Below are 25476 nucleotides of genomic sequence, written 5' to 3'. Positions count from 1 at the left end.
AATTTTAGGACAATACATATTCTAAAAAAATAGGCAAAAGGAGTAATATGCAAATTTTAAGCAAAAGGAAAATTATGGAGCTATCTTCAAATCTTGCAATATCACTACTTTAAATAGATCATAGCTACCCTAATTGTAATCCTATGCACATTAGAAATTGCTTGTTATTCATTAAGTCCTAGATTTCTAGCCAAAATATGTAGGATTTATAACCCAATAAATCTGATAGGCATTGGTGGATAAGATTATTACTAAACTGTCTGAAAGCATACCAAAAATCAATAACAATAACTATCTTGAAATAGATAGCAAACCTCAGAGAGAGATAGCAACCAATAAGCTCAATCTTTGGTTTTCAGGAATGGAAAAAAAAAGAAATGTCACTTTTAATAAAAATTGGTGATGATGTTAAACGAGAAGCGAGGATTGAAGAACAGCAACGGAAAACCAAGGAAGATAAACTGAAACGGGTAAGTTGCTACAAGGAACAAGAATGTCATAAAATTGAAGTAGCTATGGGGCCTCCTAATAGTCAAATTCTGCTTAGTCTGGGACAGGGTTGTCAAACTCCTGGCCCATGGGCTGGATGTGTCCCGCGAAGGGGAAAAAAGTCCCGATAGTCATGTGACGCTGCCGTGACAAAGTGAGTTATAGGATTGGCTAGTCTAGTGAAGAGAAGGACCAGGGGAGACATGATAGCAGTCTTCCAATATTTGAGGGGCTGCCACACAGAGGAGGGGGTCAAGCTACTTTCTAAAGCACCTGTAGGCCAGACAAGGAATAATGGATGGAAATTGAACAATAAGAGATTTAACCTGGAAATAAGGAGAAACTTTCTGACAGTGAGAACAATCAACCAATGGAACAGAAGTTGCCCTTGGAAGTTGTGGGAGCACCATCAGTTGAGACCTTCAAGAAGAGATTGGACTCCCAGCTGTCAGAAATGGTGTAGGATCTCCCGCTTGGGCGGGGGGATTGGACTAGATGACCTACAATTCTACTCGTTGTAGAATACCTTATGCCACCAGACTTGAAATTCTAGACCTAGAAAACCTTGAATTACGCCGTCTTCGATCTGATCTAAGTATGGTATATAAAATCTTCGATCTGATCTAAGTATGGTATATAAAATCATACATTGCAATGACTTACCTGTCAATGAATACTTCAGCTTCAACCATAACAACACAAGAGCACACAATAGATACAAACTCAAGGTTAGCCGCACCAAACTTGATTGCAGGAAATACGACTTCAGCAACAGAGTGGTCAATGTCTGGAATACTCTACCTGACTCTGTGGTTTCTTCCCCAAACCCCAAAAACTTTAACCTTAGACTGTCTACTATTGACCTCACCCCTTTCCTAAGAGGTCTGTAGGGCGCGTGCATAAGCGCACCAATGTGCCTACCGTCCCTGTCCTATTATTTCTTTTTATTTTTTAATGTCCCTTCCAACTCTGATTATCTGTTATCTATTATCTGCTTTGCCTGAGTGACATCCCTGGTCTGGGATGTATTGCCCAGTTCTTTTACGGTATTCCAGGATATAAATCGAGATCTTCCTTCTGCAAGCTGAATCAAACTAAAACGAGCCTATTAATCCACAGGGACATAAATGTGGACCTTCAACTGTGCGTTCTGGCTCCTAAAAGCCTTGACACCAGTTTGCAATGTTTAAGTCACAATGTTTGCAGGTGACACAAAGCTAGGAAAGATGGGTCCTCGCTTTTAGAGAAGAGGTTTAAAAAGATCTTGACAGGCATGAAAGATTATGTCCACATGTGAACATCCAATTAAACTAATTTAATACTAATCATGCCTATGCACAAGAATCTTCTCAACTAATGGTAATTCAACAGGGGGTGGGACTTAGTTCGCTCGTGACTGTGTCGGAATTCTAGGCTGATCCTAAACCACCCTAACCCTGAACCATCACTCCCTAGGTTCTGCCACTCCTTCTCCTACAGATCTAGACAAACTTGCTCAGTGAGCTGAAATGAATAGGATGGAATTTAACAGAGAAAAATGTAAAGTTCTGCATCTAGTTAGAAAAAATGTATTACTATAGATTTGGGGGAGGGGGAGGATGGACCTGAGTTGGAAAGGTGAGGTAAAGTAATTGATCCTGCCATACGCACCTCTGGGGAGTTGTACATGAGATAAAGCAACAATTTGTTGGTCCTCCGATTCTTAGCAGAGTTAGATTCCTGGCAAATATCAAGGAAATTTAAACCCCATACTATTCCTATTGTATTTCTTTTTGAAAGCCTGGTCATCAAATACAGAAAAGCCACATTTGTGTCTTCAGCCAGCCTGGGTAATCTGTAATGAATCCCACGATATTGCTTCTTGTTCCTCTCTAATTTTTTTTCTAATCCAAATTCTTTCAAGAGGATTTCCATGCTCTTATTCCTGAATTTTCTCGGTGATGCCAGTCACATCAGATTTGTCTTCTGAATTGGATCTCTGGTTCTCCCAGTTCATTTCCATTATTCTAATTTCCCTTACCTTAGCCATTGGGCCTTTTCTTAGAGCTCTTGGGAGAGATTTTGAATAATATTGGGTCCAGGGGTGGGATTCTACCGGTTCTGTCCGGCTCTGTAGAACCGGTAGCTCTGAAGAGCAGCAGACATAGAACCTGTTCCATATCTGCTGCTGTTCTGGCCCACCTGCCCGCCCGGGCTCTTACCTGACCTTTATTTCCTGCTTTTTCAACCTCAGCTGCTGTGCAAGGCACAGCTTCGGTTGAAAAAGTGCTTTTTCAAACGCTGCTTCCCTGCACGCAGCGCTGCTCAGCTGTCCAGGCAGCAAGCTGATGAAGATTTACACGTGCGTGCAGCGTGCAGGGAAGCACATCGTAAATCACCGAACTGGTAGTTAACCCTGTCGGATCCCACCCCTGATTGGGTCCCCTCTTTTGGTCTACTTAGAAACAAGTCATGCTAGAGAAGAAAATGGCACACCACCTGATGAAACTGCAGGAGCGATTCCAAAGAGAGGGCCTATTGCCCTCTTCCAAAATCTTCCCTGTGAACACCCCTGAAAACCAGAGCTTGTCAGATAAAAAAGGTAAGTGAATTTGAATGGCTGCGTATCCTTTTCCTTTATTTGCTTCCATTGATCCATCAGTAAATTGCCACCAATATTGAAAAGAGTTTCAGCTATGAATTTTGGCACTCTTTTTAAATATAATATCCTAATAACATTTCCATCACCCCCTCTTTCCCATCCATACCTGGGTGATCCTCAGATGAAACCTTTGTTCTTTTTTTTTTTTTTAAGTAGTGGTTTCTCCTTAGGCAGCCAGCAGAGTTTGGTTCACCAACCATTCTCCAGGTTGTGTGGTCAGATAACCCCTGGGCCTAGGAGATGTGAGATCAGGCAGTTCCTATCAGCCATTTTGGGTTGACCTGAATACACATTGTCCCTCTACTACCCAGATACTGTTCTCCTGTAGGTCAGTTCAATTATAGGCTCTCCTCCTTAATCCACTGTCCTTTTAATGTTTGAACTGATCCCTAACTCAAAGATGTGGATCAGTTGATCAGCTGTGATGGTGGTGGGGGTTGTGTGCTGAAGTGAGTGAGTGAGAGAATTGGCTGCCTCTCTAGCCAATGATTATAAATTGTTTTTCAACAATAAGTTAGTACTTTTTGGAAATAATTCCAAATCTGTGTACAAAATAAGTCTATCAACTATTAAGTGGCTCCTTTTCATATGAGTATATATGAGTATAGCACTGTTGTGGAAGAGAGCACTGAATGTGTATTAAGCTCTTTTTGAACATAGGTAGAATGCTCTTCAGGAACAGAATTAACCTACTATCCCTGGGTATCAGCTAGTGGTCAGACACACCTATCCAAAACCCTTGCATACCAGTAGAACCAGAAGTCAAAATCCACCTCTCCACTAACCCTAGCCCATATTAAGGAAAGTGAATAATGGACGGTTTCCCACTTGCTGGTAACATTTGGTGGAAGCCTAGACAACCAAGCCAGGATAATCAACTAAACCCTTGATGTGCCCTCTCTGCTACAAATAAGCATAGCAATATTTGCTGCTATTGTAAGTGTGCCATGGTAGTGATTGCCAGTTGAGATAACGAAGTTGTCTGCTGGTTCAAGAGCTGGTTGTAGACATGTCTGATAAGCAACAGATGGATGCTGCTGATAGAACAATGATGGTCATTCTCACCAGTTATCATCACCAGTAGTGGTGTGAGACAAGTAAATATGGAAATCCTATACTAGAGTCCTCTTCTCTGGTATTGCAAATCCCATCAGGAGTTTTTCTTCTTCTTTGATGCATGTATCTTCTATTTCAAATGTTGATCTTTTTTCCTAAGAATCCCCCTTTAAGCGAAGTATAGAAGACATCAGTGATCTTATGGACCTGGAGAATGGATCAATTAGTCTCCCTGGTAAAGAAACACCATTTTTCAAAGGTACTTTTCAGTTCTGTGATGCAAGAAAAGAGATTGGGTTGGAATAGTCAGTCTGGGGTCTGGGGTCTGGAATAAGAACCACTTTTCAGGAGAATCAGTGAAATGAAAAATGTGGGGGGAAATAATTCAAAGCTAAAGATATAACAGATCTTTTACCAAGGGTGAGCAAAGGATCACTGTAGGTCAGAATTTCAGAAAAAGTACATGTATGGGCACATCTTATATTCAAATGATACGACACATCTTATGTCTAAAACTTATCCATACCGCCAACCACCATGTTTTTCAGAAATTTTGTCTATAATCAAATTTAAGAAAGGAGTTGACTGAAGGAGCCTGGGTAGGATGAATTAACTTTCCTAGTTCATCAACTAACAGTATGGATGGCGGCTTTTAAGCTGGCCAAAGAAGCAGTGGAGGAGGCTGCAAATCCAGTGGCTGCCTTCACCTATCTAAAGTTAGAAAGTTTGTGCCTTAGCTTTTATGAACCCAAATTGCTGAGTTAGTTGGTGGTGCAGTATAGTTCTTTGCCAATCCAGAACTGATTTGGTAATCGGATTAAATGCGAGGTGAACATGGCTATTAATCCATAAACCATGACATACCAACAAAATGATTGTTTTCATTAAAATGTGCAAAGCCAAAGTCACTTTTTTCCCCCCACTTCATATGATATGAAACACAGTCATATACATTTGGCATTCCCATTTGTCCACCCAAATCTATCCGTAGCAATCTATTTTTCTCTACTGGATACTCACTCAGCTTCTATTCAGGTAGGGAGAAAAAGAAACCCCTCTCCACCTCATTCAGCACAGACACCATGCAAGCCCTTGAGGAAGCAAAGGGATCTCTGTTCCTACTCTCATCCTTCACTTGGCCTAGAGCACAAAGGCAGAGAATGTGCTGGGAAAAGATTCTGGTTATAGCAGTAATAATACTAGTTTTCTGGAATATCTAGCAAATCTCTCCTTTGGTTAGAACTTCATTGAAGGTTGCATCAGGGTTGTATTTAACCACGGGGGAGAGAGGGGGCATGGCCAAGGTGGGAGTGGTCAGCTTGACGTCACTCTTGTCGGGGGCACCTGTGGTGGCCAAGTGCTAAGGCAGGACTTCCCTCAGACCCTCCCTCACTCTTATTATAATCTTTCTTCCTTCCTTCCCTCCCTCCCTCCTTCCCTCCCTCCCCCCTCTTTTTCCTTCTCTCTTCCTTCTCCTTTCTTCCTTCTCCTCTTTCCTTCTTTTTCCTTCCTTCCTTGTTCCTTCTTTTTATCTTTTCACTTTCCCTTCCTCCTTTCCTGTCCCTTCTTGCATGCTCAAATGCAAAAGGGGAAACATTTCTCCTTTTGTTTTGTTTTACTTTTAGTTCGTTTTGCTAGCCCTTTGCCAGCAAAAACAGAGCTTGGGGGCCTACACGCACTCCTTCCCCTGTGCTCCGTTTTCGCTGGCAGAGGCACGGCGGGCCGGTCCTTTGCTTGATTCCAGGGCAGCCCTGCGGGCCAGATCCAAGGACCATCATGGGCCAGATCCAGCCTGTAGCTCTTGAGTTTGTCACCCCTGGATTAGAAGCACCAGAGCTAAGGATGGGTTTCATAACTCCCAAATTTGATTGCTCAGTTCTGTCTCTTCCTCCCCACATCCCAGGAGACGTGACTGTACCTGGGAGCCAGGTATCACTTTCTAGAGAAAGAAGTGATACAAAATCTACTCGTATACCCAGCTCTGAACTGATCCCAAGAAAATTTGCCAGTGCTACAGAGGTAAGATGGGTCTGACCGAAAGGAAAAGTCTGCACTGCGAAGCCCCTAAAGGGCTGCTTCTATCTTGCCTTGACTTAGAAGAATATCCAGTGTCAATTGGGCTAATCTTTGCCTATAGAGTCCTCAACTTACAACACTTCATTTAGTGACTGTTCAAAGTTACAATGGCCCTGAAAAAAGTGATTTATGACTTTTTCACACTTAATGACCACTGGAGCATCCCCATGGTTCCGTGATCAAAATTCAGATGCTTGGCAAGCTATTCATATCTGATGGTTGCAGTATCCCAAGGCCACGTGATCATCTTTTGCAAGCTTCTGACAAAGTCAATAGGGAAGCTGGATTCATTTAACAACCTGGGGTCCTAACTTAACAATGGCAGTGGCAAGAAAGGTCGTAAAATGGGGGAAACAAATGTCTCACTTAGCAACAAAAAGTTTAGAATTAGAATTAGAATTCTTTATTGGCCACGTGTGATTAGACACACAAGGGATTTGTCTCCGGCCCATAAGCTCTCACTGTACATACAACAATATGTTTGGGCTCAAATGTGGACATAAATCATGGACTGCCTATATATTTTCTGCTCCCAAAAGTGTCTTGTTACTTGAAGCCCTCCTGTTTTGAAAATAATATTATTTAATGAGCTGAAAGTAGAAATAATAAGCAAAGACCAGTCACAGAAGCTCAGCACCAGCAAAGTTGATCTACAAAAGAACCAATGCAATGGTTAAGGTGCTGGTCTAGAAATCAGGAGACTGTGACTTCCAGTCCTGCCTTAGGCACAAAAACTGGATGGGAGACTTTGGACCAGTCATTCTCTCAGCCCAACTCTCCTCACAGAGTTGCTGTGGGGAAACTAGGAGGAGGAAGGATGTTAGGTATGTTTACCGCCTTGAATAACTTATAAAGGAATATAGATAGTCCTCGACGTACGACCATAATTGACCCCAAAATTTCTATTGATAAACAAGGCAGTTGTAAAGTGAGTTTTGCCTCATTTTAAAATCTTTATTGCCACCGTTGTCAAGCGAATCAACTGCAGTTGTTCAATGAATCATGCAGTCATTAAACGAATCTGTTAAACAATTTCCCCCATTGACTTTGCTTATTGGAAGCCAGCTGAGAAGGTTACAAATGGTGATCACGTGACCCCAGGACAGTGCAACTGTCATAAATCCATCCTAATTGCTGAGCGACCAAATTTTGATCACATGATCATGGGTATGCTGCAATGGTCATAAGTGTGAAAAATGACCATTGTCAACTCGTAAATCATTCCTATGCCTGTTTCCGAGTTGACATAAGAAGGAGGATCAAGTGAGGTACTAATACCACTCTATAAAGCCTTAGTAAGACCACACCTGGAATACTGCATCCATCCAATTTTGGTCACCACATTATAAAAAAGACGTTGAGACTCTAGAAACAGTACAGAGAAAAGCAACCAGGATGATTAGGGGACTGGAGGCTAAAACATACAACGAACGGTTGCAGGAACTGGGCTTGGCTAGTCTAGTAAAGAGAAGGACCAGGGGAGACATGATAGCAGTCTTCCAGTATTTGAGAGGCTGCCACAGGGAGGAAGGGGTCAAGCTATTTTCTAAAGCGCCTGTAGGCCAGACAAGGAATAATGGATGGAAACTGAACAAGGAGAGATTCAACCTGGAAATAAGGAGAAACTTTCTGACAGTGAGAACAATCAACCAATGGAACAGAAGTTGCCTTCAGAAGTTGTGGGAGCTTCATCACTGGAAGCTTGCAAGAAGAGATTGGACTGCCATCTGTCAGAAATGGTGTAGGGTCTCCCACTTGAGCAGGGGTGGGGTTGGACTAGATGACCTATAAGGTCTCTTCCAACTCTGATTATCTGTTATCTGAGGAGGGGAAAGGCCTGAGGGAGCAGTGTGGCAGATGAAGACCAGAAGCACATTCCACGCTTATTTTGTGGAGATTGTAGCCTAGGCTACTGGAACTTCTGCTCATGAAAATCCTTCGTTGGAGAGTGTGATTGATGACACCCAGCCCGTGAATGTGTTTCATTGGAGAATCTGATTTATGACACACCTAGGGGATTTGTGGGAAATAGGGTCCTAGGTGATAGTAAATTATGTGTCTCAGCATTGGCTTCATACGACATGTTGCTCCTAATAAATCTTTTGGATTCTTTTGAAGCTTGGCTCGTGGCTCATGATTTAATTAGGGCAATCGTTGGAACCCTGACAACCATATGTCACTTTTCCAGTGCCATTGTAACTACTAACAATCACTAATTGTGCCATCACAATTCATGTTGCTAGACTGGAATGAAATGTGATAGACTAGCTACCCAGAAGGACTCAAGATGATTCAATGAAAACTAGCAGTGGGATGTGATTTGGGGTATGATTTGCAAAAGCTGGGAGTGTGTAGCGGAAATATGTATTCTCATATACAGTAATAGTGGGTGGCTCATACTAATGATGGGGCAAGATGAAAATTTGGATCAGAGAACATTGTAATACAGACATATTTTGCCTACATACTGGCTTAAAAGTTGCCAAGGCTGAGAAATATTGCTGTAATACATAAGAGTGGAGTCATAGTAAATTCAATATTTCTTTCTAAGCTTTTAAGCTTAGATAAGATTGGGGCTGTTAAAAGTCTACTCTGAAGTTGAAATATTCAATTAAATGCTCTCATACCTACTTTTTAAATATATATGTATATTTAATTTTATAGCAAGAAACCCTTGTCGAGGAAGACCTGCACAAAAAGGGAAGCCTTGACCTGGAGCCAGGTAATCAGTGAGCAGTCTCCTTCCCCAAGGCTTAAAATAAATAAGGTGGCACCGATTGCGGAGTTTTCTGCGTCTTTTGTTGCAATAATAGCATACTGTTAAGCGGGGGAGGCTTCAGTTCTTCATAGATGCTAAAATTTGTGCATGGATTAGTTGATTGAGGCCGAACTTCATGAGGTAAGTTAGATAACAATCTGAAACTTGTGGCACCTTGAAAACTAAAAACTATTATGGCATAAATTGTTGTCCACTTCATTGCCTGAATAAGACACATATATGCTAAAAGAAGGATATCTGTGGTTTCTCTGCTTAGAATGAAGAAATAAAATGTAGAAGATAGAAACCCTACAGACATAATTCCCTGGATTGATAAGGGCCTAAGGGCTGCAATTCTCTTTGTGTGTTAAAATGTGGAAATCTGTTGCCTCCCCAAGAGGTTAGCAACTGTCAACAGCCTAATTATTGTCTTTGCTTTAATCAATACATTTCCGTTATTCTTTTATTCCTTTAATTCATTCTTTAACATAACCTTGAGTCTTCAGCAATATTAGGTACGGTATGTATTCATTATTAGGAATGGTCCATGGGAATTAATACGGGGACATATAGTTGGCTCAAAATCCTGCATGCCTGTGCTGCTGACCAGTTCCTTAGCATCTACTAGTCTTCTGGCCTGAGCTAATTTTATTTCTTTTTATTTACAAAAAATGATTGGAAAGCCAGCATACTGCAAAGCAAAATATCACTTGTATTTGCAACAACGCCTCTGAGCCAGACATAGAGCCCAGAGAGGGTTTGCTACCCAACTAATTCTGGAGGCCCTGACCAGAAAGCAATTATTATACAATTATTTCTAAAATATACCAATGATTTTATTGCAGTGTTTATATACCACCTCAGTGCTGTACATAATGTCATCACACACAACGGTATCCCAGAGGGCAGCCTACATTTTTATCACAGGCAACATATAATTGCTTTTTATAACCTCCAGAATCCCCTCCAACCACATCTCTGAATTTCAGTGGCTTGATCACAATTGCCAAAATTCTGCAGTCCGATACCTGCATTGTGACTCAGGAAGCACATAAAACATGTAGCTATTGAGCCTTAAGGAGTACTTAATGCAGGGGAACTCTGTTCTTACCATTCTGAATGACATATTTTCCCACTGTAATTCTCACTTGTCCCCAAAACCAACTGGGTTGGGGTCTAGCCACACCTCACCACCAAATAAACAGTATTCATAATACTGTAGCTGAGGCCATCCCATGTCCCACAGAACACAATTTTCAGCTTGAATGACACTGGTAATAATCTTGCTGTTTATTTTATTTATTTATTTATTTATTTATTTATTTGATTTGCCAATTGTTTACAAGATAATAAGTATAAGTGTATACATAGTTGTGAATACATGAAATGGGTACATATAAGAAAAATAAAAGAAGAATAAGAGAAACAATAGGACAGGGATGGTAGGCACGTTGGTGCGCTTATGCACGCCCCCTACAGACCTCTTAGGAAAGGGGTGAGGTCAATAGTAGACAGTCTAAGGTTAAAGTTTTTGGGGTTTGGGGAAGAAACTACAGAGTCGGGTAGAGTATTCCAGACATTGACCACTCTATTGCTGAAGTCGTATTTCCTGCAATCAAGTTTGGTGCGGTTAACTTTGAGTTTGTATCTATTGTGTGCTCTTGTGTTGTTATGGTTGAAGCTGAAGTATTCATTGGCAGGTAGGACATTGCAATGTATGATTTTATATACCATGCTTAAATCAGACCGAAGACGGCGTAATTCAAGGTTTTCTAGTTCTAGAATTTCAAGTCTGGTGGCATAAGGTATTCTACAACGAGTAGAGGAGTGGAGAACTCTTCTTGTGAAATATTTCTGGACTTTCTCAATTGTGCTAATATCAGATACGTAATGTGGGTTCCAGACTGATGAACTGTATTCGAGTATTGGTCTAGCAAATTCTGTTGACTCGCTCTTGAATGCAAGTGTGTAGTAGACAATCTTTTCATGACTCTAAAGGCTTATTTTGGGTCATTTTGCCTTTACATTATTATAGTTGTTCCATTCATCCCATTTTAATTCAGCCTTTAGCAAGAAAAAGGACTGGTATTTCATTCCCACATCAGGGAATTTTTTGTTTTACAAATCTGAAGGTCCTCGTATTTGCCTCAAGTTTACCACCTGCTGTCCCTTCAGGAGGTTCAGAACACTTTGAAAACCACAACTTCATTCTCTGACATAGGCCACTATTTGGAAAAAGAGTAGAAATGAGAAGTTGGATTTTCTATATCCAGCATTTAGCTCAGGGATACACAACTAACTTGGGCAAATCTGACGTTTGCCTCATGTGACAGGATTGGTGCTTCCCAAAGTAAGTTGGGCCAGAACAGAGAAATGACCATGGCCAATAAAATGGATGTAGGCAGAACAATAACTACATGTTATTTAAGTAATATTAAAAATAATGTAATATAGACATTATTATGCTCTAGACATTTAATAATTTTTCTCATCACTTATAAATTAAAACACGGTGGCAACTTTTGCAAGATTTCAGAGGGCTACATTCAAAACTTTTGAAGGTCGCATTCTATCCTCAAGTGTGTATATCTTTTAGATCATCATTCAGTCACAACTGTTTATTCTGTTCCATCTATTTAAACCTATTGGGTATTTGGCAGTGAGATTCAGTCTGTTTTGGAAAAGTCTGAATGAGTTTGCAGTACAGTAGTCTTTTATCCAGGACAGCCTCATCCTTTAAAACCTTGATTTTCTGTTGTCCAGGGTAACATTTGGCTTAACAGGATGTAATTTCAGCATCTTCCCTCACCTTGTTACTAGTGAAATACTTTACTAACAGTCCTATTCCAGATCCTTCCCAATCTGTCTTTTGCCTTTTGTTTTCATTCTATTGAGATGATCCTGACAGTTTTAAAAGCTTTATCCTCTCCCAGCAAATACTGAAAGGTTATATCTTCATGACACTTTGGTTGATCTTTTTTATATTCTCTTCTGATTTTTCAAATATTAAGTCATGAATAAATTTCTTAACCTGCTTTGTTTTCTCCCAGGTGGTTCCATTTATTTATCTCAGAAGCTTCTTAGGGAATTTGTATCAAAACTTTCCTTCCTTCCTTCCTTCCTTCCTTCCTTCCTTCCTTCCTTCCTTCCTTCCTTCCTTCCCTCCCTCCCTCCCTCCCTCCCTCCCTCCCTCCCTCCCTCCCTCTTTCTTTCTTTCTTTCTTTCTTTCTTTCTTTCTTTCTTTCTTTCTTTCTTTCTTTCTTTCTTTCTTTCTTTCTTTCTTTCTTTCTTTCTTTCTTTCTTTCTTTCTTTCTTTCTTTCTTTTCCCATATTCTCCCTTTTAATTGTTTTACTATTACCTTGTTTCCCAAAAAATACAAGTGGGTCTTAGCATTTTTGCTCCAAAGGACCCATTAGGGCTTATTTTCCAATTAGGTCTTAGTTTGGGGCAAATACAGTACTAAATGTGTCCATCTGCCTGATGATCTTAGCTGGGGCTTATTTTTTTTTGGGGGGGGGGTAGGGCTTATATTACGAGCATACTGAAAATCATGCTAGGGCTTATTTTTCAGTTGGGTCTTATTTTGGGGGAAACATGGTAGCTGTGTTCACACTATATGCTTAATTTGGTACCTGACCTAAACCTTTGTCTAGGCAACACATTGTACAACACATTGTACCATAGGCTAACTAAATGGCCTGAAATCATTTATCATGCTAAAGCCACAATAAGCAGTTTGACATGTTGCAGTGAATGCAGTTGCTAAATTGGTAACTGATTTAATTAATTAATTTGAAATGCCCAATAATTCTGGGCAGTAAAGGATGTTCATGAATTCAGCTGTGAGAGAGCAAAACATCAATGTGAATGGAGAGTGAAGGAACAAAAAAAGGAGAGAAATATTGGGGATAGAAGTAAAACCTGGGGGACTCTTATGTCCCTCCACACTCTCCATTCCTCTAACCCGGCTCTTTTCTGTCTTGGTTTTCTTAGCCTGCTCTCCCCCCCCCCCATTTCCTCTTTATGCCAATATTGCTCACCCAAAATAAGTGAAAAGGAAAAGTCAGGATGGCCATTTGCCCTGAACCTGCTAATTAAAAAAACAACAACACCTTATATGTTGATATAACATTTTATTTTTCTACATTCTCATTTTTAATTTTTACCATGACTAAAATCCTTGAAAGCTGGAAATAGTCAGGTAGGATTGCATTAACTTATGTATGTGCACACACACAGATGTGCATGTGTACACACACATATACCCCTCTTGCTTACTAAGCAAAAACTATCTTTTTACACTGTTTTATTGTCCATAAAAGTCTATGAAACTACAATTATACCCATCCACTTGATTTCTGAAAAGGCCTCAGGATCCAAAGATTCACATGGGATCATCTAGAGTAGGGGGGGCAAACTGGTGGCCTGTGGGCCGGATGCGTCAAGCACAGGCCACACCCACCCCAGCTCCGCGAATCAGAAAAATATCACAAAACATCATGTGACAGGAACATGACACCACGAGTTTGACTCCTGTGATTTAGAGCAGTATTTCTCAACCTTAACAACTCTTAAGATGTGTCAATTTCAACTTCCAGAACTACCCAACATGCTGACTGGGAAATTTTCAGAATTGAAGTTCACACACCTTTAAATGCATCCAATGTCTGCAATGGGGGGGGGGGGCATGTAGGATTTGGAAACCTGCTGTTGGTTGGGGAAGGTTAGATGCAAAAACAAAAAAGCACATAAAACAAGAACCTTTATTGATGATTTTAGACAAATGTTAGTAGAGGAAAGAGAACAAGAAGAAAAAACAATGGAGGGTTCAATTGAGTCCCATAAGTTTGAATTAGGAATAGAATAGAATAGAATGGAATGGAATGGAATGGAATAGAATAGAATAGAATAGAATAGAATAGAATAGAATAGAATAGAATAGAATAGAATAGAATAGAATTCTTTATTGGCCAAGTGTAATTGGACACACAAAGAATTTGTCTTGGTGCATATGCTCTCAGTGTATATAAAAGAAAAGAATCATGTTCTGGTGTGCAGTGCTCTATAGCGTCATTTTGAGGGTAGGAGTTGAAACAGTTTATTTCCAGGATGTGAGGGGTCTGTAAATATTTTCACAGCCCTCTTTTCGACTCATGCAGTATACAGGTCCTCGATGGAAGGCAGGTTGGTAGCAATTGTTTTTTCTGCAGTCCTAATTACTCTCTGAAGTCTGTGTCTGTCCTGTTGGGTTGCAGAACCAAACCAGACAGTTATAGAGGTGCAGATGACAGACTCAGTCATTCCTCTGTAGAACTGTATCAGCAGCTCCTTGGGCAGTTTGAGCTTTCTGAGTTGGCACAGAAGGAACATTCTTTGTTGTGCTTTTTTGATGTTGTTTTTGATATTATGTGTCCATTTTAGGTCTTGTGATATGATAGAACCGTGATGGCGAACCTATGGTACGTGTGCCACAGGTGGCACGCAGAGCCATTTGTATGGGCACATAAGCGCCAGCCAAACTTACCTGCACTGCAGATGCGCGTGCCTCCCAGCTGATTTTTTGGCCCGTTTGAGGTCTTTTTGCCCTCCTGGGGGCTCGAGGGAAGCCTCTGCAGCCTTTGGAGGCTGAAAAACGGGCCTTACAGAAATACCGGAAGTGCCGAAACTGGAAGTGCCGAAACGGGCCCGTTTTTCTGCCTCCAAAGGCTGCAGAGGCTTTCCTTGAGCACCCGGGAGGGTGAAAATGGCCTCTAATGGGCCAAAAATCAGCTGGGAGGCACACACATGCACAGTGCAGGTAAGGGGGGGTTGTGCGCCCATGCGCAGGGTGTGGCAGGGCCATTGCCTTGGCACACCACAACACAAAGGTTCACAATCACTGTGATAGAACCTAGAAATTTGAAGGTCTCTACTGTTGATACTGTGTTGCCTAGTATTGCAAGAGGTGGTAGTATAGGAGGGTTTCTCCTAAAGTCTTACACCATTTCTATATGTATATGGCAATGCTACCGCGTTTTCCTGAAAATAAGACCCAACCAGAAAATAAGCCCTAGCATAATTTTTTCCAGGATGTTTGTAATATAACCCCTAACCCAAAATAAGTCCCAATTAAGATAATCAGCCAGGCAGGCACATTTAATACTATTTGCTTCAAAATAACCCAAATGTGACTTTTGGAACAAAAATTAATATAGGACCCAGTCTTATTTTAGAAGAAACATGGGTAACTGTGCCTTCTAGTTTGTACAGTAAGCAAGATTTGTATTTTTTCCCCTTTACATTTCAGATTAGGCCCATGCATGGCCTCTGATTGGTGGAGCTGGAACAAAACTAAATTTGGATTAATTTTATTTAAATTGAAAGGCTTAATTAACACAAAGTACAATTAGTATGATGACTTTCCCATTTGTACTTGGTCATTTTCCTTTCTTTCATATTTAAAATTTGAATTTGATAACACCTTTTAGACGTATTTGATGGCATGTTCAAGATTTTCAGGGCCTTAGTTTGTGCATTTCAGTTTTAAAAATTTTATCCTCATTCATTGAGCAGTGCCAGCCACGAGCAGTGAAACTGGCAGAGCAATAAGTAGGTTTCTTCTTCTTTTCATAGATATCATTTCTTAGATATCACTTCTTGTCCTTTGCTGTAGGCAAACTTGTTCCTCAACCTGGCAGCAGCAAAGTTTCCTTCTCTTCAGCCAAGGATGCTGTGTCAACAATCAGCAGTGTGGTTAGTAACAATCCATCAGCCAATCCTGGGTCTGGCATGTCAAGAATGAGCAAAGATAAATTTCCAACCTCTGCTTCAGCCGCGTGTGCCAGCAATGATGGTGGAGCATCAGTCTGTGGATCAGGTGGTTGCGGGAGCAAAACTGCCTGTTCTGGATCAGGTGGTTGCGGGAGCAAAACTGCCTGTTCTGGATCAGCTGGTTGCGGGAGCAAAACTTCCTGTTGTGGATCAGCTGGTTGTGGAAGCAAGATTTCCTGTTCTGGATCAGCCAGTTGTGGAAGCAAGACTTCCTGTTGCGGATCAGCCGGTTATGGAAGCAAGACTTCCTGCTGTGGATCAACTGGATGTGGAAGCAAAACTTGCAGATCAACCAGATGTGGAAGCAAGACCTCCTGTGTACTGGCCAGATGTGGGAGCAAAATTTCCTGCTGTGGATCCACCGGTTGTGGAAGCAAGACTTCCTGTTGCGGGTCAACTGGATGTGGAAGCAAGACTTCCTGTTGTGGTTCCGGTTGTGGGCCAGGAGGATATTCCAGTAACAGTGGCAAGACCGGTTGCTGTGGATCAGCTGGTTGTGGGAGCAGCAGTGGAAAAGCAGGCGGTGGTTATGATTCAAGTGGCAGCAGCAAACACGGAACAAGCAATAGCAACAACAAGCACATTTTCTCATGCTCAGGTGGTAAGTCTTACCTCATGGTGCAGTTTCAGGTCCTAGGACTGAAATGAGACAAACAGTCATGAAAAATGGCAGGAGGATAAAGGAATTCTATGGAGAAAATGTTCATTGGGTCGGGTGGGGGTGCTGTCATTTTATATCTATAGCTAATGGAGGATAGAAAAGCTGAATACAAGTAGTCCTTGAGTTGCAGCTCTAATAGAAATTGCAAGTCATTAATGGTCATAAAATGGGTCTGTCACGTGAGAAATCTGATTTGACAATATTTTTTTTTGCAGTAATTAAGCAAATGCAGCGGTCATCAGTGGGTTCCCATTGTTCGCTGTGAGTGTGGTTTTGTAAAAGCTGGAAATAAAAGCTAGTTTTTGACAAAACTGTTGTCAAACAGGGTCATGTGACAGCGGGATACTGCAACAGGCCCCAAATGCGACTATGTTGCCGAGTGCTCAAAGTGCAGCCACACGATTGTGGGAGGGTGGCAACCATGGGAATTTCAGATCCGGATCATTATTCACTTTTTCAGGTAGATCATAACTTCAAACAGTCATTAAGGGACCATTCGTAAGTCAAGGACTACCTATGAGACGTTTGATCAAAGTTTGGCCTATCTCTAAAATTGTTTCCATTTCTAGCCCTTGGTTCTGGAAACGCATCATTTTCTTCATTTTTTTTAAACAGCAAATTCCAATCCCATCATATAAAAATGGTTGCATTCCTGTGCTTTCAGTGTTTCCTTTCAGTGTTTTGTAATGTGTAGAGAGGTATGATGACCCAAATGGGCATGGCACAAAGGCAACACAGTCACATAAGTAAGAAAAGTCCCTTTAATACTGCCAACTTTGCCCCCAATGTCCAGGTTACCTTCGGCTGGAGAAAAAATTCTCCAAAGAACAGTCTTTAAGTAGAGGAAATTCGTTCCGAAAACAAAGTACATACAAACTGTAAATAAAAATCCACACAAACCATGCTGCAGCAATTAACTTGACAGGGCAGGATAAGGAATTGCAGACTTGAAAGGCCAACAAAACACACATAGTTGGGAAGACGCCAGGAACCCAGATAAGCCTTGACAATAACAGATAACTCACGATTTGCTTCCAACAACTTTGCTGTGCGTCGCTTCCCTTTTTATACACTGTTTTCCCAGCTGAAGCTAATCAAGGGAATCAGGGCCCTTTCCTCCCCATAAGCCCTGCAACTCATGTTGCTCCCTTCTCTGTTCCTCCTTGCATGCCCTAGGATGAAAAAGGCGTGGGCCTGGATCTTCCTCTGAATTCCCTCTGCCTTGCTCTACCTCTCCCCTGCTCTGCCCAGCCAGACTTTGCCCTTCCCCAGCCTCCTTCACAGCCAACGGAGCCACAATCCCACTCCCTGTCAGCTGCTTGGCCTCCCCCTCAGAATCAGACTCCGTCAGGGGCATGACAAGATATTTCTTCTTCTTATGAAACACTAATGAGCTCTGATAATGGACACAAATCTAAATTTGCAAACCTTGTTCTTATTGTGCTGCTGGTATCGCTAATGCTGCGGTGTCCTCATTGGTTTAACAGGCCCAAAGCGCTTAGCCTGTGCCATCCTATGATTTGTTGCATTGGAGTAATATACTTTAGTGGTAATGAAATTTGAGTTCTGGGCATTTGCTAATGCAAGTTATTGCTCCTGTTTTTCATGCTAGGAGCAAATCCATCTCACCGAACTCCATCGAAGCCGTCAGGCAAAGCGTCCATGTATTCAGCAGCCCCTCATCATGCTCATCATAACGAAGGCTCTTGTAAAGTGAAGCAAAAGAAGAAAGCAACTTTAATGGTACAACACTGCTTGAAAAAGCTGAGGGGGCTATGCTTGAGCTGAGGGAGGGCCTGAGATAGCAAGGAGTAGTTTAAACTCTGGGCTGACTGACCACCGCATGCGAAACATTGATAACATTTTTTTAAAACAATCTTTTTTTAATTTTGCTAGAATGAAGGAAGTCAACCACGTGAAAGGCACTCCGAGAAGAAGAGACGACTTAATAAGGGGAAAACAGGTAAGGGCCAAACTGTTTCCCCAAACTGGGTGTAACTAGTTCACAGTTTTTCAGGCCTGCTGCAGCAGTGGTGGGATTCAATTTTTTTTTACTGCTGGTTCTGTGAGCATGGTTTGGTAGGGTTGGCTTGGCTTGGTGGGCTTGGTGGGCATGGCAGGGGAAAGATACTGCAAAACCCCCATTCCCTCCCCCTCCCACTAAACTGCTTTCCAGCTCCGTTCTCCTGTGCAGGGCAACAAAACAAGACCCAGCCAATCAGCTGGGACTCAATGGGAGGCAGAGAATAGATGGGGGTGGGGCCAGTCAGAGGTGGGATTTGCCAGTTCTACAAACTACTCCGCTACTGGTTCTCCAGAACTGGTCAGAACCTCTGGGCTGCAGCAACTGGACATTTAATATCAGGCTTTCCACATCCAAATAATCTCCTTTTTTTACAAAAGAAAAGCACTCACTCCTACGAGCCTTTCTCTGAAAGGATTCTTCTGTGATAACAAATGCAAATGTATGCTCTGAATATCTTTCCTGTGTCACGAAGGGCATTACAGGTACTCCTTGACGTACTGCCACAGTCGAGTCCAAAACTTCCATTGCTAAGTGAGACAGTTTTTAAACGAATTTTGCTCCATTTTATACGATCTTTCTTGCCTCGGTTGTTAAGGGAATCACTGCCGTTATTAAGTTAGCAACAGGGTTGTTCAGCGAATCTGGCTTCCCCACAGACTTTGCTTATCAGAAAGTCGCAAAAGGGGATCACATACATGACCTCAGGACATTACAACCGTCATAAGTAAGAGTCAGTTGCCAAATATCTGAATTTTGATCATGTGACCATGGGTCCTACAGTTGCACAGGTCGTAAGTATGAAAAATAATCATATGTGACTTTTTTCAGCGCTGTTGTAACTTAGAACAGGCACTAAATGAATTGTTGTAACTCGAGGCCTACCTGTACTAGATATAGTATAAATTAGTCACCAGTCAATCTTCTATCTTGCTTTTGGTGGGCTTTTAGTGTCCCTTTTGGTGGGCTTATAGCGGGACGTTCCATTTCCATCAGCAATGTTGCCAAAGTAGCTGCATGTTATATTTTGACAATCTGTGAGGCCATTGGAGGGATTGCCTGATGGCCAACTCCTGATTTTTCAGCATAGTAGCAAATGATAAAACTGGATCAAAGAGTCAAAATGGAGGATTGTGAGGCCAGGAGATAGGCCAATATGGTGGGTAGATGAGTTTTGCTTTCCCTACTTTTGGGGGAAGAAGTACTGACTTTTGTGGGGAACTAAAATGAAAGGCTGAGACAGTTTCTAGCCAGCAGGTTAGCATTGATTGATACAGGGATCTCCAACCTTAGCAACTTTAAGACTTGTGGACTTCAACTTCCAGAATTCCTCAGCCAATTTTGCTGGCTGAGGAATTCTGGGAGTTGAAGTCCACAAATCTTAAAGTTGCCAAGGTTGGAGACCCCTGGATTAAAATATCACTTATTAGCCATGTTGTTGATAAGCTATCAAAAGCACCTCAGACTTGTACAGAAGTGCCTGTGGCATCCTGATAGGTAAAATAGTGAAAATGATTCAGTCTTAATTTCCATTCAGAAATGAAAACATTTGAAATGAAAACATTTTGTTGACAGAATGGCTGACCACCTAGAGATATATTTCATCAAATAGTAATAATCCCATTTGGGACAGTGAGCAGAAGAGAACAAGGCATCCTTGAGGTCTTTCCAGTGTTTCAGTTCCAACAGTTATGTCTGACTTAGTGGATTTCCCTTATCTGACATTCAGCTGCGTTAGAGTTTTGTGGATTAAAGTGAGAGGAACGTTGGTATGTCAAGGCTCCCTTCATTAATTAGATTGCTATACAACATGTTAATGCTGGTATTCCCCTTCTTTCAGAGCACATGACTACAAAATTTCAGGACAATGAGGAATGTGAGTCATCTTGTTCAGCTTATCTTCAGCGCTTGCTTTCTACTTCGTAAGTCTCAGACATCCTAAAACATCCACTTCTAACACTTGTATTGCTGAACCACAATCTCCAGAATTCGCAATAAGTTTCCTTTGTCATTCTGATGAGAAAAATGTTGCCAGGCTGTTCACTGGAGGGTACTATATACCTGTGTGTATGTGTACCTGTATATCTGTATCTCTGTATCTCTGTCTCTGTCTCTCTGTGTGTATGGGTATAATAGTTTGCTCCACAATCTTTCATTGACCCTCTCCATCACTTTCTGCTTTCAGAGACCAATCAGCACTTCGAGAGAGCCTCAAAGGAAAAGTAGGTCACTCTATTAACCATTCTTACATTTGAGGTGACTGTGTACTTGTAAGGGCCGTGGTGGCACAGTGGTTAGAATGCAACATTGCAGGCCAATTCTGCCGATTGCCAGTAGCTCGATGCTCACCATTTCAAGGTTGACTTAGCCTTCCATCCTACTGAGATCGGTAAAAAGAGGGTGTCAAACTTGTGGCGTCACGTTGTCATTACGTGCCGTATCGCAACTTTCCCCCCTTCGTTAAACCGGGGGTGGGCATGGCCAGCGCATGATGCATCCAGCCCACGAACCACAAGTTTGACACTCCTGGCTTCGAGAGCACTGTAAAGCACTCTGAAGTGATAAATAAGTCTACGTGCTATTGCTATCCAAAACCATCTGATTCATAGAGAACCTAAATGTTAATAAAATTGTAATTAGACATTGGAGCTCTGTTTGCCAGTTTATCCCCCATAAAATTTCTGCACATGAGGAAACATGGAGGTATAATGAGATTGCATTTACACAACATATTTAACTGAGTTACTCAAGTTTGGCTTTGCACAGTGTGTTAACTAAATTGTCTGATTTCTAACATTATGTAAGTAGGGCTGTGTGCTAGTCCAGATTTGGAGACAAAAAGAAAATTAAGAGGCTTTCCTCTTTAAATCCCGATCATCAGCACACAAGCAGGTTTTCTCAACCCTTTTTAACCTTTATTCCTGAATGGAGCTCTGGGAGCAAATGAAAATTATCTCTTTTGTTGAACCAGGTGAGCTGGTTTCCAAGCATCCAAAATGCAATCACATGTCCATGGGGCAGATGCAGCCATCATAACTTCAAAATTGGGTTGTAATTTTCAGGGCTCCCTCATACCTTGGAACCAGTCATAAGTCAAGGACTACTGTATGTCCTTGATATAGATCAAGATCGAACATGCATACAGAACTATTGGTTCAGCAGAAATGCATTCAGGAGATGGTATAGATTTTCGTCCTTCCCCGAAAGTCCTTATTTGGAGTGATGCGCAGCAGGTTTTTTGCCTGTTATATAACACGCCTTCGTTTCTTATTAGGTCTCTTCTTCGGAACTGAATAACATCATCCAGAATATCATGACGTGGGTAGTGTCAGCAGTCACAAGTATCCTCTATCCAGCTCTCACCAAATTTGAAGAGAGGGTCAGGACACGGGTGTACACAATCTCTGAGGAGTCTGTAGTATCTTCAGGGAACTCCAGCAGCTGTACCAGTTGCAATGAAGACCTTTGTGAAAGTTATGGAGGCCTCCCATCCTTTGCCAGTAGGAAAGTCAGCTTTACTAACACAAGTATGAAACCTACCACCAGCTCTCCGAGTGAATTCTGTTCTACTAGTGGGAAACCAGTGTCAACCTCTCTGCTCTCCTCGAAGTCTTCCTTCACCTCTTTTACCAAGAGCACCCACCTGTCTCTAGATAGTGAAATCCTTAAGGGGAAATTTAAGAGAGGGAAAACAGCCGTTTTTTTCTCTCCCTCGAAAGACAGCGGTCTTCTGTCTACCACACCAAGCATGAAGAGTTCCAAATCAGACAGCCACCTCTCCCAAATGCAGAAAAGTTCTACAGATGATCCGGACAACGTTAGTACTGCATACCCCAGCAAGCAAAAACATACAATGCCAAAAGGGCTCTATTGTAAAACTGAAACGACCATGACCACTGATTCAGAAGAATTGCCACCTGCTGGAAGGGACCAGAAGCCACCAAATTGCTCTACTCGCCAAAGGGAGACCATCGATGTGAAGGACCTTAAGATTATTTTCAGTGAGCTGAAGTTGCCTCTTGCCAAAGTTACTGCAGTGATTCTGGATGACATCTTCAAAAAAATATTAGGTGACCTGGGATGTACAGCTTGTACTGTCTCTATTTCAATGGAAGTCCTTCTTGAATCCATATCCGACAGCTTGCTAGGCAGCCATTCTGCCGAGCCCCCAGTTGCTGGTTCAGTTTCAAGGGTGGCCAGTTTTGTCGCCAGTGATATTGTTGAAAATGTGCTCAGTAAACTCCACTGCACTGCTCAGAAGAAATATTATGAAACCATTTCCAGAGATGACTTCTCCATAGAATGGAAAGCAATGTGCCTTGCAGCCTCTGAGAAATTTACTGACTCGGATCCAACCTTTTGGAGGGCTCAAATGCCTCTGCCCTTTGAGTCCATGCTGGGCCTTGCTGAGGAGATTGTTCAGATTATTATCGACAAACTGAAGGTCTTTGCTTTGTCAAGCCAAACGAAAGTGTCCCAGTTTGAACTCTTTTCTAAAATCAAAGCAATTGGCATACCGCTAGAACAACTTTATGCAGCAGTCCCGCCACACACAGCAGAATCCGAAGCCGCAAATGCCATTGTGAAAGACACCGTTCGCAAGATAGTTTCCAAGACAGTTACCTCTTCAGAGACAAACATCCTTCAATATGTGGAAGAGATGATTGGCAACATCCTATGCTACATCCAGCGGCAGGTGAGCCAAGAAGGAATGATTCCATCCAGAGAGAGCTCAGTTATCATCCAGATCATTAACGATGTTTTCAACAATCTAAGTACTGAGAAACTGAAGATTCTCTCTCCGTCAGCAAAACCCAGCTCTTGCCCCAACATACAAAGACAGCCTTCCAGCCACAAAGCTTCTGAAACCATGACAACACTCTTTACAGATGAGAAAAACACAAGAAAACCATTTCCTCCTGTTAATGTTCCTGGCATGGTCATTTACTCTGAAGCTGAACAGGAAGAAAAAGATAAGCGACTTCAGGATGGGAAATTAAATACCAGCAAGGTCCAAAAGCTTGCCTACAATGGTTTTGGTCTTGAACCACGACAAAGAAGCCGGTCTCACTCCAAATCTACTTTGCAGGATGATGGGGAATTTCTGGACAATGATACGACGATTCAGTCAAAATATCTAGAGAAGACAGAAAGTACTTTGGACACTCTTGTGCAAAATGCCATTTTTTGTTCTATGAAAAGTCCGGAAACTGCTACACTTCTCGCTGACTCAGGGTCGAAGGCAAGACAAGGGACAACAGATCCTGAATGCACTTTAGAGCAGGCCTTGAAACAAATGGAAGACAACTTTAAAGGGGAAGAACAATTGCCAATCGTTGAAATGGTGCAAAATCTCTTAAAGGAAACGTTCCAGCATGTTTGGGCAGAGCAAACAGTCTGCCCCCCCAGTGCTCGTCCTTCATCTCTTAGCCAAGTGAACATGAGCCGGCAGCAGGCAGAGGAGCAACCTACCTGCAAGGGACAAAATGAAATCATTGGTCAGATTCTAATCTCTGACACAGAAGTACAGGCTTTTACAAACGATCTGGTAAAAACTGTGTTCCAAATCCTTTCCCGCATTGCTCAATCTGACATGCAGGACATCAGGAACGGGCAATCTAGCCTCGTTTTCACTGATATTCTTCCTCTGAGTGTGCCCACAGAAGCTAGCAAAAGTATACCAACAGTGCATTTCAGAGACCCCGAGAAGTCCTTTGAGTCAGAATTTCCACAAGAAGAAGTGCAGAGTAGCAGAAAAGCCATGTGTGAACCAATGCACATTAGACAGCCTGAACATCCATCTAAGTCAGATCTGGTTAATGATTTAGTGCAAATTTTTATAGCGAAACTGGAATCCTTTGTCATATCCAAAGTGGAATCTCAGTTATGCTTAGATGTGCAAAACTTAAAAATGTCAATTAGTTCAGACTTTTCCTCGGCCTTACAAGAAGAATTCAAAAGAATTCTAGCCAACCAACATGGTAATTTTCCCAATTGTTTAGAGGATATTTTTAACTCCTACAATAATTCTATTTTAGCTGCAAAAGAAAAACCAGAACAGGCAGTATCGTTGTCTTTCTCAGATTTAAAATCATATGCCAGTGATGTGGCTAGGTTGATTTTGAAAAATGTAAAGCACGAGCTGGATAAGGAAGTAGATAAAATTTCAAGTCCTCCTGTTATATTCTCTGAAAGCATAGCTGCTACCCAAATTGTCAGCATGGTTTTGACTATTTTTGTCCCCCAAGAACATCTTTCTGAAGCAAAGACCTCTTTACCACGGAACGAAAGTGTATTGGAAAAAGTTTTCAAGAAAAACCCTACTTATAAAAGAGATCTTCAGACCCAAATCCAAAACACAGTGGAAACTCTTTTAAATGAAATCTTTCAGACGATAATGTTAGATATGGACAATTCTGGAACAGGAGAATTACAGTTTCCCAAGGCTGCAAATTGCAGCACAAAAAAATCATTGTCCACCCCAGCTGGGGTGAAATCTGATGCTTCGCTGGTTTCCAATGACTTGGTGGATATTGTGTTTGAAGATCTGAGTTCTGGTCTTGCAGCTGCTCTGAATATGAAGGGGGCACTTTCATCTCAACTCCAGTCCCTTCTCTACGATTTTGTGCAGAAGACCGTAGAACCTCTGGCACAGTTGAAAGAACGTGGATCCAAGGCTGGACACAAGAGTCGTTTTCCAGATCTCAAAAGAAGTAAGCATCAACTCCCTGGTGTATCAAAAGCTGAAAAAACATGTGGCAGAAAACTGGCGGAATTTAGCTCTAAGCAACTTCCAGAAATAAAAGACTTTTCTCCTGAAGGCATAGCAAAATATTTAGTTGATAATGTCTTCCTCAGACTGGAAATGTTTGTTGAAAGTAAACTAGAATCTGAACTGGGAATGGCTGCTAAGCAAGTAAAGCCATCTCGTCTTGAAAGTGGATATTCAATATCAAGTACA

The 25476-nt window shown here is 41.7% G+C and overlaps 1 protein-coding gene across 1 annotated transcript in view; it reads left to right on the top strand.

Moving 5' to 3' along the window:
• The window catches only part of FSIP2 (fibrous sheath interacting protein 2), a 62339-nt gene that overhangs the window by 10984 nt on the left and 25879 nt on the right, over positions 1-25476 (top strand). Inside the window, exons 7-14 of the mRNA XM_087954701.1 lie at positions 360-470; positions 2932-3070; positions 4347-4421; positions 15674-16432; positions 20356-20437; positions 20701-20737; positions 21790-25204; positions 25259-25453. Coding sequence (XP_087810827.1) covers positions 360-470; positions 2932-3070; positions 4347-4421; positions 15674-16432; positions 20356-20437; positions 20701-20737; positions 21790-25204; positions 25259-25453 — 4813 coding nt within the window. The remainder of the gene's footprint in view (positions 1-359; positions 471-2931; positions 3071-4346; positions 4422-15673; positions 16433-20355; positions 20438-20700; positions 20738-21789; positions 25205-25258; positions 25454-25476) is intronic.

Source organism: Notechis scutatus, chromosome 1 (genome assembly GCF_049901735.1).
Source record: "Notechis scutatus isolate UNSWTSFEM ecotype Mainland chromosome 1, rNotScu1.2, whole genome shotgun sequence".
NCBI lineage: Eukaryota > Metazoa > Chordata > Lepidosauria > Squamata > Elapidae > Notechis > Notechis scutatus.
Note: the sequence above shows the minus strand (reverse complement) of the source record. Positions and strands in the feature narration are given on the sequence as shown.